Below are 13045 nucleotides of genomic sequence, written 5' to 3' on the forward strand. Positions count from 1 at the left end.
TTTCATTGAAATGTTTCGTTAGAATGACTATGCCTGGTTGGTACGGTACAGATATCCATTTGAATACTGTTATTTACAACGCATCCGAAGAAAAAAAAAACTGATTTGTGATTAGCATTGTTTTAAAAATTGTTCATGTATGATATTACAATTTTCAACATCTAGATATTTGATTACGCACACAAAATTCAATAAATAGACTTGAGATTGTATGCAAATTCAAGTGATTTTTTTTCAAATTTCGTATAACTACTGTTCTGCGTGCAATTCATAATGTTCGATGTTGATTGTGGAATCGTCAAAATCAATGTAAAATGTATATATCAGATGTCAAGACAATCGAAACAGAAAGTCAACAATTAAATCACATTGTACATGACGAGACAAGACACTACAACAAGCATGACAAGTTTGTTCGATCTACGACGTTGCACTTGAGTTATAAGGCTGACATACTGTTGCTTAGGTGGGTAGCAGAATCAAAACATGATAACAATAATTTCTTTAGAACAAAATATAGATGTCTGAAGACAAAATTCATTTAAAATTTATTTAAAATTACATTTCTGGTTCATTTAGTTGAGCTACAAAATTTCATCAAATCCAACACTTTCTGTCAAAAGCAAATTGATCCTACGTGCCCTAAGTGAGTTGTATTAATTACATGTCAGTTTGAGGTATCAGATTTGGTATTTCTTTACTATTTGTTATAATTCAACTTTTTTTAGTTCAATGTCAAATAAAGAAGGCAAATAAATAAATAAAACTATATTTGTATCGCACTGAACGAAGGCTCAGTTAGTTGAATAAACAAGTTCGTGGACGAAATGAAGGAAATATATAAAAAAGAAAGAAGAGAATAAGGAAAGAAGGAAGAAAGAAAGAAAGATAAGTAAGTGAAATTAACCAAAATGAAAAGAAAGAAATAAAGAAAGAGATGGAAGAAAAATTAACCAAAATAAAAGGGAAAAAGGAAAGAAAGAAAGATAGAAAGAAAGAAAGAAAGAAAGAACGAAAGAAAGAAAAAAGGCAGAAAGAAAGAAAAGGAAGAAGGAAAGTTAACAAACAAAAAAACGAAAACAAGTGAGAAGAGGAGAGAGAAACGAAAAAGAGATGTCAGATGAGGTATAAGAAGACGAATGATGCACTGGGGACACATATAAGACACACGTAAAAGAGGGCTACATAAGGACATTGGCAAATACGCCTAACGTTTTAAGAGCAAGTGTATCCATACTGTTAGCATCGGTAACAATAAAATATGTTTGATTGTCCATTAATGACAATTCTCTATTCATTTAATGTCTTAGACAGTCTTTTGGCAAAACATTTTAAGAGTCCAGGCTAACGACTGGACACCTACCCGTCAGTCACGGGTATGACGATCCTGTGTTGGGTCCCCGACCTAGGCCTGCAGAATGCGTCAAGAGTGTCGAACCCACACTTGGACCATGGCTATTGGCTCCCGTCCCTACCGGGGAAGGCTCGTTACTGGGAGGGGTGGGCATCCCTCCCGCACTTTGGCACACGTACCATTCACTCAAGTTCGTTCCCGCGTTCGTCGCTAAGCTCGACGCCGTAATCGAGCCTCCACTGCTTCCACCTACACCCGCTCCTCCCGTGGTCCCCCCGCTGCCACCTCCGACAGCCTGGCTGTTGTGTTCCGACGATCCCGCCGGTGAGGGCTCACTACTACTTTCGTTGACGTCATCGAATGAACCCGGCGGCGGCGGTGATTTGCTGTGCACCTTCATGTGTTTGCGTAAGGAGCTCGGGTGTGTGTAGCTCTTGTCGCAGCCTCTGACACGACAGTTGTAGGGCTTATCCGAGGTGTGTACGTGAGAATGTTTCTTACGGTCGCTGGAATTGGCAAAGCGGCGATCGCATCCCTCGAACTCGCACTTGAAAGGTTTCTCACCTGGATGGTCGGAAAAGAACAAAGGAAAGAGGGGTAAAATTATTAGGATGAAATCGACCAAGATATTCCGTTGGATAGCATTCTAATTTTTTGTTGTCATTGTGTGATATCGTTGGCCTATTGGATCATCGGTCAAAACACTTCTCTTTGGGGGGGGGGTGGGGTGGTCAACAAAATTAATTTTCTTTGGTCGCAAACAAGACAGCGAATTGTTAGTAACTATTCCCTGGAACTAAGCTATGCAATTAACATGTTCCTGATACATGTGAAAAGTGGATTTGCATAACAAAGTTGAAAAGGTTGAAATTCCTCATCCATGTCATGTTCTATGGGTTACAAACAAAATTGGCAATTTTCTATGTCATGCTGGTGGTTGAACTGTACGACTTGTAAAATATAGTTAGTTAGAGTTCCATATGTGCTCAGAATTTACTGTTTGAGAGATACTAATCGTTGTGCTTGTCGAAGCAATATTCCATATGGTACCCAAGCTAATATTAAGAAATGCCTAAGAAGAATAAATCAATACATTTGTACGTTTTTGTCATTTATAAATGGACCAATCAATTTGTTTCTCGGTTATCTACGTTTTTATTTGCATTTTTTTTTTACTTTATGCCTACCCATGTATGAATAATTTAGTCATGTTGGTTTTATCAATTTTGTCAAATATGGAATGTACATTTCTAAACCCCACACAATTACACCGATTGACGTATATAAGATTCGTGCGTCTATGTACTTATTCATTACTTTTTCCCCACAAATTTATTCATTTGTACATTTATTCAGGTTTAAATATGTATTTACATAAATATATTTTATACATGGGTATATGTTCAATGGAGAAAAGCAGACGAAAGTTCAACATACTTGACACCATAATCGTAATATTGTGATTAAGTTTTACCAATTTTTTTATATCCTCATAGAGACTCTTGACTCCCGTAAATGTGCACATTTTATTCAAATTCCTTTACGAAACTGAGAGTGAGATCCCATTAACAGAAGGTACTTAGATCTTTATGAAGCCTGTTAACCATCTATATTTACCTCATTTTAATTGTTGACTTGGTAAAATGATATTGAAATGAAAGTGAAAAGACATACAAATATAACCAACCCGTAAAAAAGTGAATAGATGAAGTAGCAATATGTCATATTCTATTGCGAAACATAATATTTCATTAGGATAATAAGCCCAATTAGTACTTTTTAAAACAAGTTTACTTTGTGATATTAAATTAACAAACGTTCCGAGAGGGTTTGACATTAATAATGACTATTTTCATTAACAATGATGTGCAATATGAGGTATACACATTCGAATACATGTATGAACTGGCTTTCTTTTTTTTGTTCTTCATTTAATTTCTTGTTTTAACTTCCAATGGTTATGTTTAACATGGCAATTGTATTATAGTTGGGAAATAAAATACGCTTTAACACTGGGTTATAACTGCAACACACCAAATACTGTGGGATCTTATTATCTTTGGCGATAGCGAAACGAGAGTAAATGTGTGTCTAAGTTAAAATAAGATCAATGAATTAATCTATGAATATAATAACAAGAAAGAAGAAAATATCAGTTAAGAACATAACAATAGTGATCATAGGAATGGTAAATGTCCAAATAAACATTCATGAATAAATGAATCAATTAATACATTTGCATGTATATAAATGATGATATAAACAAATAAATGAATAATTCAAAGAATGAATAGATAAATAATTGAATAGTTCTAATAAGCCAAACGAGCTATTTGAAATATATCAAGAATTCGATAAATGAAACGATGAAAAATAAATTTAATGTATTAAATTAATTCAAAATAAATAAAATACGTCTTGTTATTTGCAACGTTATCATTATACTGTGGGTCTTAATCGAATCACATCACAACATTTCTAGAGTTATTTTCACTTTTCATGACCTATAAGTTTCCGGAAACCAAAGGTGTTTCCAACGAGTTCCTGTATCGTTCACGCCATGAACACAAATCACTATAAATATTTCACTCAATGCGTGAGTTTCTCCTGCGGTGACGAGTTGCTCCGAAGTGGCCTAATCCTTGCAAAGCGCCACAACAGAAGCGAAGTTTGTCAGGCTTGGATACGGTCAAATGGCATCGCTTTTACACGGGAAATTGGGATTTGATTGGGCCTGGGTTAATGAAAGATTTGTGGTAAACGGTAGTATTCAACCTGAATGGAATAAAAACACAGTCCTTGGTGAAATAGAACTATACTGTTTCACCATGGAAATCTCGAAATTAAGTTTTGTATTCTAATATTTTGGGGTAATAATATTGCAACGCAGTACATAATTTTGAGCTATTCATGGAAATAATAATTTTCATTATTATGTCAAACCCTTAATATTTTGTAATCTTCTATTTTACATTTTGCTATTTATGAGTGACATTTACCAACATTTGGCTCTTTTGCAATAAATAGTCTTATCATATATCATGGAGAATAAAGATGATAAAGATTTTTTTGAGTAGATCCTGGGACAGGAGGGCTTTCGAAAAAAATGTTTTCTGTTAATCCGTTTAATAATATTGAATCTGCATGCTTACGAGATCGTTTCTGCATACAATTTCATTATGTGGAAAATAAAGTATGAGTGATTTGATGAGGATATAGGCCTAATTCGCAACGTAAAATAAGAAATGCTATTGGTCAAAATATTGGAATCTTCAAATTCAAAGATGTTTCTTTCTTGGGAGCTATACTGAACCACAGTTAAATTTGGAAACCAGTTATCATTCTCTTCTTGTTACTCTACATATCTATTTACATCTTTTCTACAAAAAATAGCTTCATGTTAAGAAGGGTACATTTAAACTGAATGTTAATACACCCTGCGTGAAGACATCGACCTTCATCTAGACACAAATAATGCTCCCACAAACCGCCAAGCACGCACGCACACTCGCTTTAAACATCACGCACGCGCACACATTTCTCGCTGTCCGTCAGCGCGGGTTCTCGCGCTGTTACGTAACATTCAAACTGTTTGTGAATGACGTATTGATTAATTAGGATCCAGCTCAAGTATCATCGATATCACTTCAAAATATGAGTATTGGTCGGACTTCTGCTAATTGGTTACAATTGGTAGCCAAACTGCTCAGCGAGTGTCTTTACAAAGAGATAAACATGTTTATTTCCGTTGAGTGAAATCGGGGTGTTTATGGCTTGTTCAACCGCCGTTTGAAGGGTGTACTTTAAACACTTCATGGCGTCATGTAGATTTAAAGCTGGTAATCACCAATTGAATTCAGTAACAAAGCTGCAGCATCTTCAATCAAGATCAGTATTAAACGTACTTTCATTCCAAATATTAAGTTTATATTCCAATCCAAAATGAGAATATAAGTGGTAAAAGTAGGTGTATTTCTATTTCTAAAATGAATTATTTATTTGAGCGAATGTAAATCAATATTTCCAATTACTGATTAAGATAAAAACAAGCGGGGCAAGGTAACGAATAAGAATGTATTCCATTGAAACATAGAAAGGTTAAACGTAATTAATGTTTATATAACGATTTCAAGTACATCCGAACATAGTCAATAAAATGACTTCCCAAGTTTCCGTCTGTAACCCTAGGAAAGAAAGAATATGCCAAACGACTCCGGTAGAAAATGTATGATTGCTGAGAAATGAGCTTCCAGAAAAAATCAATTAAAAAACTTCAAACTAATGTAGACTTATCTTAAGTAAGAAACATGGTAAAAATATGATAATGAAAATAAAAACAATAAAAAAATACTGTTGATGATGAAAATGATGACAGAACAACTTATAATTATATATAAAGTACATAAGCAATTCGTTATGTACTTTACGTTTACATACTATCTCATTTTAATCTAATTTAACTCAGGAGCTCATGATATATAGGTATAATATTACCAACGAAATATTTGCTTTAAAGAAAACAAATATTTTCAGATGAATCAGGAAGAAATCCCATGATTACACTGCATCACTTGAGGTTATTAAATATTTTGAGCGGTTGAATTATTATTATTACTTCTCAGCTATTTCTAAAACTTCTCTGCCTGGAGTTCGTTTGATCCTCGATGAAGAATGCCTGCAAAACCTCTGACCATTTTGAAAAGTTATTTCAGAAAAGGTAAACATCTACCTGACATTACTGGAACTTTTCATAGCTCATGGACATCACACGCGGAAGGAAAAGAAAAAAGTTGAGATCGAGACGCGATATGACTTGATACCCTGAAATAACAAAGGTCCCCCGGGAGAGCTGGGCGCGGCGTGAGATCGTGAACCCGCTCATAATACCAGCGGGCCTCTACAAACCAAAATGGCTACCGTTATAGGCGTTGTGAGGCATGGCGTTATTATTTTCCTACGGTTCTAACGTGTCAAATTGACTTCTGATCCTAAAGTCTGACTCATAAAACATACATTTCACTTCAACAGTGTGACTCACAGATCGTCTTTCTGTTCATATTCAAGGTATTATTGTCTACTTACTAGAGAGTCTTTTTTTATCCACCTTTGTGTTCGTAAGATTTCTTATCGTTACCTTTAAAACTTTTTATATGACGTATACCCTAAACAAAATTAATGTACTTAAACAACAGGCAATACATTTGATTTATTTATGTTAACATTTTCAGGCCAATAACATCTTAACGACAGTACAAAGGTTCATCTTCATCTTGTTACTTTGAAAACTTTCATCAATGAAATGAAATAAATTAAAACGAATCGTGAATATTCTGCGATTTAAGACTGTCTGCATTGTCTGGCCAATGATCTTCAGTGAACGTATGTGATAGTGTTCCTTCAGATCACTTTTAAAATTTTATAGGAATCTTTTCGGACTTTTAAGTGTTCAAAATGCTCTGAATTTCTATTTTAATGTTATTACAAATGACATTTCGAACAAAAGTGTTAAGGCTTAAAGGGTAATCTTCAAATCGTCACTTTTGAAAACTTTAATTGGAAGTATGAAAATAGTAAATAAACCATAATACAGTATATTGTCTATACATTGTATGGTATAAACTTGTTTCAAGTTTGCAAGTAGTTGCAGTTTGCAAGTAATAATAAATATGGAGTACCATTACGCACCGCCATTCCCCGTCCCCCAACAGACACACGCCCTCACCCACACAACCCGCCCCCGCCCCCCCCCCATAACCAATTCACTCAAAATAAGTACGATGATTTAAAGAAAAATTGTCACAAAACTGTCTGAATACCCGATCAAATCCAGCAGCAACTGGACGCCACATGCACGTAGTACCCACACCAAACCCACACCCACACTCGCACCACACATCAGCTCCCACTCACCCACACCCACTCACCGATACTGAAAGCGATAGACTTTGTAGAAGGTAAACCAAGAATAGGAGCAATGTTGTCGGTCCTCGATAATGTGCACTGAAAAAGCACAAACACACACACACACACCCTCACACTCCTCTGCACTCACCCACCCAAACCCACGCATACACACACACCTTTCCATGCCACATACACATTTCATACTATACAGATGATAATTTTCAAGTGATTGAAAAATATCTAAGGTGGCGGACAGGTCTTCATAATGTGTCTTTCATCCAGATTTCACACTTCTGTACAATACCGAACGCAAAGGACACCGTTTTGGGAATTCTAAAAAATGCGGTTACATGGTTCGATTACAAGGCAGACTGTTAAAGGGAAGCCTAAAGATATTTTATTAGTGACATGAGATAAATGTCTTTTACAAAACAAACGAAAGGTTTTCACATAAACGAGGCCCAAACTTAATCGACTGAAGAATGATCATCATTCAGCAATGTTGTTATAGTTGCAGGTTTTAAACAATTTCATATCACTTTCATTTCATTTATTTCATATTCGATAATAATATCATTGAGTTTTTTAAACTATTTTAAGTATTCCTTTTTTCATAAAAAATCATTTTTTATTGGTCACTTCATAATTATGTTTGTTTTTATTTCCTTAAAAATATACTGTACACTATAGCTAAAATTCACATATTCATAATAAAAGCCTGTATATTAAAAAAAAAACATGTTAAATATTGTCAGGCCCTATTATATTTGCATACCTCATGTGCATTTTACAGAGTAAAATGGAATTTCTTGTGCAACTGTTTCAAAGAATATACTATTGCGCTTTGTATACGATTTATTTAAATGCTCTTGGAACTCTTGATGAATAATTTTAAGTAGAAAGTAGTATAGTCATCTGCTTTTCCCAAAATTGATAAAATTAGCTTCACGCATGCAGTGATGAGGTTTCTTAAATGGACTTGTATAAAACTTTAATAAACTTGTTTAAAACTTTAAACAACTTAATTAAAAACGTTAATCCACTTGTTTAAAACATTAATCAACTTGATTAAAAACTATAAACAACAGTTGCTAGAGTGACGGGCTTTTACGTTGTAAACATTTTAAACAACGTTTTAACAGTAATGACGCTTTTCAAAAGACTTTGTCAATGTAAACTTTTGTATTCTTTATATACTTTTATACTACCATGAGTATGACTTTGTATTTGAAAAGGGCTCTTCTTTCCAGCTTTAATCACGATCTTCTTTGGGATGGGAGGGGCATCATTTTGATTCCAATGATGAAACTTTTTATTACATAATTATGAGTTTTGAGCTACAAATGCGTCAGTTGTTACTGATTTAATATTATATAGGCCTACAAGTTTTCCTAAAAATATGAAAAAACGTAGTCCCACCTACATGTACTAGTATATTCATGACCCTACATATTCATGATATTGTTACTAGAGTGACGGGCTTAAAACATCGTTGCTTAAAAAAAAATTAACAGCGTTTTTACAGTGATTAACTAGAATTATCTTTATGTTACATCCTAATATACAAACATGTACAAATGCAGCTTATAAATGTTCTAAGCTACTAAAAATTGACATTCCTTTAACTTTGCCCAATTTTAGCTGCCTACAGGTCGCTGGTAATAGAGAACTACCCGAGTCACGCCCGGGATCATCCGATGTCAACCCGCCTCGAGCTAGAGTGTGCAGTCAATGGTTAAATCATGGAGAAATATCCTATTGGTTAGGATACACAGTTGAATTGATTATTTCATGTACAATGTGGTTTAACGTGTAACTTGTATGGGACCTGGTTCTGGTGCTTGAGTTGAAAGCTCTCTCAAATTCGTTAGACCATTTCACTTCAAAATTATAGGATTAAGAGATGTGAGTAAAAAGCGATCATAAAATCCCTATTTAGTATCAGAGGCAGCACCAGCACCGGCAGCGGCAGTAGTAGTAGTAATGTAGTAGAAGTAGTAGTAGTAGTAGTAGTAGTAGTAGTAGTAGTAGTAGTAGTAGTAGTAGTAGTAGTAGTAGTAGTAGGAGGAGTAGGAGAAGTAGTAGTAGTAGTAGTGGTAGTAGTAGTAGTAGTAGTAGCAGCAGCAGTAGCAGATAGTAGTAGTAGTAGTAGTAGTAGTAGAAGTAGTAGTAATTGTTGTAGTAGTTGCAGTAGTATTTGAGTATTATAGTAGTAGGAGTAGTAGTATAGTAGTAGTAGTAGTAATAGCAGCAGCAGCAGCAGCAGCAGCAGCAGCAGCAGCAGCAGCAGCAGCAGTAGTAGTAGTAGTAGTAGTAGTAGTAGTAGTAGTATTAGTAGTAGTAGACAAAGTGGTAGTAGTACATGTGGTAGTAATAGTTGTAATGGTAGTAGAAGTAGTAAATGGTAAATGGTTATTTTTTTTACCTGATTGCTATAAGAAAGCATGAATGCTTGTAAAAAAGCAACCAGAGGACCGACAGTTTAAGGTCCTAGTAGTAGTAGTAGCAGCGGCAGTAGCAGTAGCAGTAGCCATGGTAGCAGCAGCAATTCAACGGAGCTTCATCTTTCACAAAAATAAACCAATTAACTAATTGATCTTTCACATTATCCCTCTAACCATTTCGTTCATGGAATAAATAGGCCTACTGTGATAAAGTTATCGAGGAGCATAATTAACCTTTGTCTGCCAGTGCGTGAAATGCAATATTGGTATTCAGCCCTATTTATCGCATACATGTAATATCAAAATATAAAACTCAATGGCCCGTATTCTGAAGTCAGGTTTAAATTAGACCATGGTCTAACTCTGTGCTAAAATTATAGGAAAGCAAAAAAATCAAAAATTCTGTATATATTTTATATTTCTTGTGTTCACTATTTTATTTCTTTTTGCTTTCATAATGAAGAAAAATACTTCAATTCTTATTTCCAGATAATTATGAACAATTTGGGTGTCACATGAGTTGATAAATTTGATGTGTACTGTTAGGGATTTGTGCCCCAATTGGCTCTCCATGGTTAAACCACAACTATAAACCTGCGTTTAAGTTAAACCCGACTTTAGAATACGGGCCAATATAGCCCATGCTTTCACTCTTGAAAATCGTAATTAACACGTTTAATTTAATGGAAACAAATCTGTATTCCTTCATTTTGCGGAAGGAAAATACCATTTATGATTGATGATACTGTTTAATGGTTTACTTGCATGTATATAGGCTATATTCATATTCAGAATGATGTAGTCTCATTATATTTCCATGTTCGATCAAGTGAAATTTAATCTAACAAATAATTAACTTAAAGGACAAGTCCACCCCAACAAAAGTTGATTTGAATAAAAAGAGAAAATTCCAAAAAGCATAACACTGAAAATTTCATCAAAATCGGATGTAAAATAAGAAAGTTATGACATTCTAAAGTTTCACAAAACAGTTATATGTACATCGTGGTAAGTATGCAAATGAGGAAACTGATGACGTCATCTAATCACTATTTCTTTTGTATTTTATTATATGAAATATGAAATATCCTAATTTTCTTTTCATTGTCAAGTGAAACAACAATTAATTTCTCCCTGAACATGTGGAGTTAGCATTGTTTAATTCTAAATGGTTTAGTCAAGTTGGTCCTTATTGTCCAATCTGTTAAAAAAAAATGAAATATTGTATAATTAAAACAATGAAAAACAAAAGAAATAGTGAGTGAGTGACATCATTGACTGCCTCATTTGTATGTCACTGAGTTGTGCTAATCACTGTTTTGTGAAAAATAAGCGAAATTTAAAAATGTCATAACTTTCTTATTTTACATCCCATTTCGATAAAATTTTCACAGTTATGCTAGTTTGATTTTTCTCTATTTATTCAAATCAACTTTTTTTCTGGGATGGGCTTGACCTTTAAAAAATGGGTATCTTAACTTTTTTTAAGATTAAGGTGTGTAAAGCAAATTGGATCAACACAAAGTTCTACACAATCATTACATCAATTCATGCATGTATCTGCCATCTTTGATAATTATAGGCCTAATTGATAATCATTACACATGAACATGATCATGATGATGATAAAATAAGTTGATTTGTGTAAAAATAAAAAAAATAAAAAGCCTTTGAATTCAAGCAGACATTTCAAAAGCGCAAATACCGCGATGGTGTGACAATTTTGTGAGGAAAATGATCCCGTTTCTGATCTGAGATATATCGGGGTTAGTTCAGGTCACGAAAGGTCACCGGTTTACTATATCACTGATGCTACGCGGTGCACTATGGGTAATTCCGCCATTTTGAAAACATGCATTACATTTTGACTGGGGTCATGTTGTAGGTAACGTGCTTTTAACGATTTGAATATCAGCAGTATGCACTGAACGCTATTTTCTTATTAAAACTGTACGAACTGATAATCAAAACATATATAGGAAAACACTTTCCCATGAATGAAGCAGAATTGCATATTATTGAAGTTCATCAACGAATTATAGGTAGGCCTATATTTTCAATCAAAATCAATATTAGGCTAGTTGAGATTAATGATCTAATATTTTTTTTTACCTAAAACCCAATAAACCGATTAAAACGGTTCCGTTAATCATTTTACTACGAAATGTTTCAGCTTGCAGATAAATTAAACAGAAAACAAGTTGACTAAGAACAATCATAAATACACCTCACCCCCCCCCCCCCCCACCACACTTTTGTCATCATCATCCGTCGACGAAACATTGTAACATTGAATTTTTAGATCACATTGTATCATATAATTTTTTGAGCCAAGAATACCACTACAATAAGATCTTAACGAAAAGAAAAGCTTCTGAAAATCATAAACAATATTTGAAAATATCAATTACATATAAAAGCAAAATCCAAGAACAATTTTGATATCAGAATTGTCGATATAAATATTTCGTTTGATGACTGCAGAGGACATGGGGTATTGCTTCAGTCACAACAACGAAACCAATTCTAGACCAACCAAATATAGCACGTTATTTCCAACGATATACCGTTGATCGTTTTGGAATCGGTATCGCTGGTGTGACTAGATCAATATGGTTGGAGAGAGTTAAATAGAAATATCATCATCCCCCAAAGCCCCCAAACGACTGGTGTGATCGTAGTTCAAGTTGATCCATGTTGACATGGTTTAAGTAGATCTTTCATCGCATGATGAGGATGATGATGATGACATTATCGTCTGCTCGACCAGGAGGATAATTTGTAGAGGAGGGGATCGAGGCGGAAAAAGAGAAATCCGTTTTTAATGTTAAAGTTTTAAACTCGAAAGGGGGGTTAATATCCAATTATAAAAAAAAAACATAATAGCATATCATGCATGTAGGCCTATTCTTCTTTTGTAGGTTAAAAATTATCTTCATCATGAAATGCAGCAACGCCTTATATTCTTATACACAGTCATGTAAAAAGAATGAAACAATTCACATGGCATATAATAATGCACAGATAAGTACAGTAAAATTGTAGTAGATTACATGTACTTGCAAACGACTATTATGATTACTTTTAATCACTTCTTTTTACAGTACACTCGGCGTAATATCAATTCATGAATTAGATCCTATGTCTATACAAGTTGTATTAATATCATTAGTCAAATTAACCCACAATGAGCAATAACAAAAAAAATCATCCTTAGTATATTCCCTCTGTCCAGTAGGCCTTCTGATCTAGTTTCATACCTTCAAATGTTTTGTACTTATTTAGTATTGAAAGTGTCGTTGCATTGATATTGGTCAGTTATACAGAAATTGCTTTTTGCCTT

General features: G+C 34.2%; 1 protein-coding gene across 1 annotated transcript; it reads right to left on the minus strand.

The window, feature by feature from the left end:
* Window positions 1-1370: 1370 nt before the first annotated feature.
* Window positions 1371-2801, minus strand: LOC129278504 (zinc finger protein ZIC 4-like). The gene is made up of 2 exons (XM_054914654.2): window positions 2792-2801; window positions 1371-1918 (listed from the first exon to the last, which is right to left on the minus strand). Exons 1-2 carry the CDS (start codon window positions 2799-2801, stop codon window positions 1371-1373), a joined length of 558 nt encoding a protein of 185 aa, XP_054770629.2.
* Between the last annotated feature and the right edge of the window lie 10244 nt (window positions 2802-13045).

The sequence above is a fragment of the Lytechinus pictus genome, chromosome 16 (assembly GCF_037042905.1).
Source record: "Lytechinus pictus isolate F3 Inbred chromosome 16, Lp3.0, whole genome shotgun sequence".
Taxonomy (NCBI): domain Eukaryota; kingdom Metazoa; phylum Echinodermata; class Echinoidea; order Temnopleuroida; family Toxopneustidae; genus Lytechinus; species Lytechinus pictus.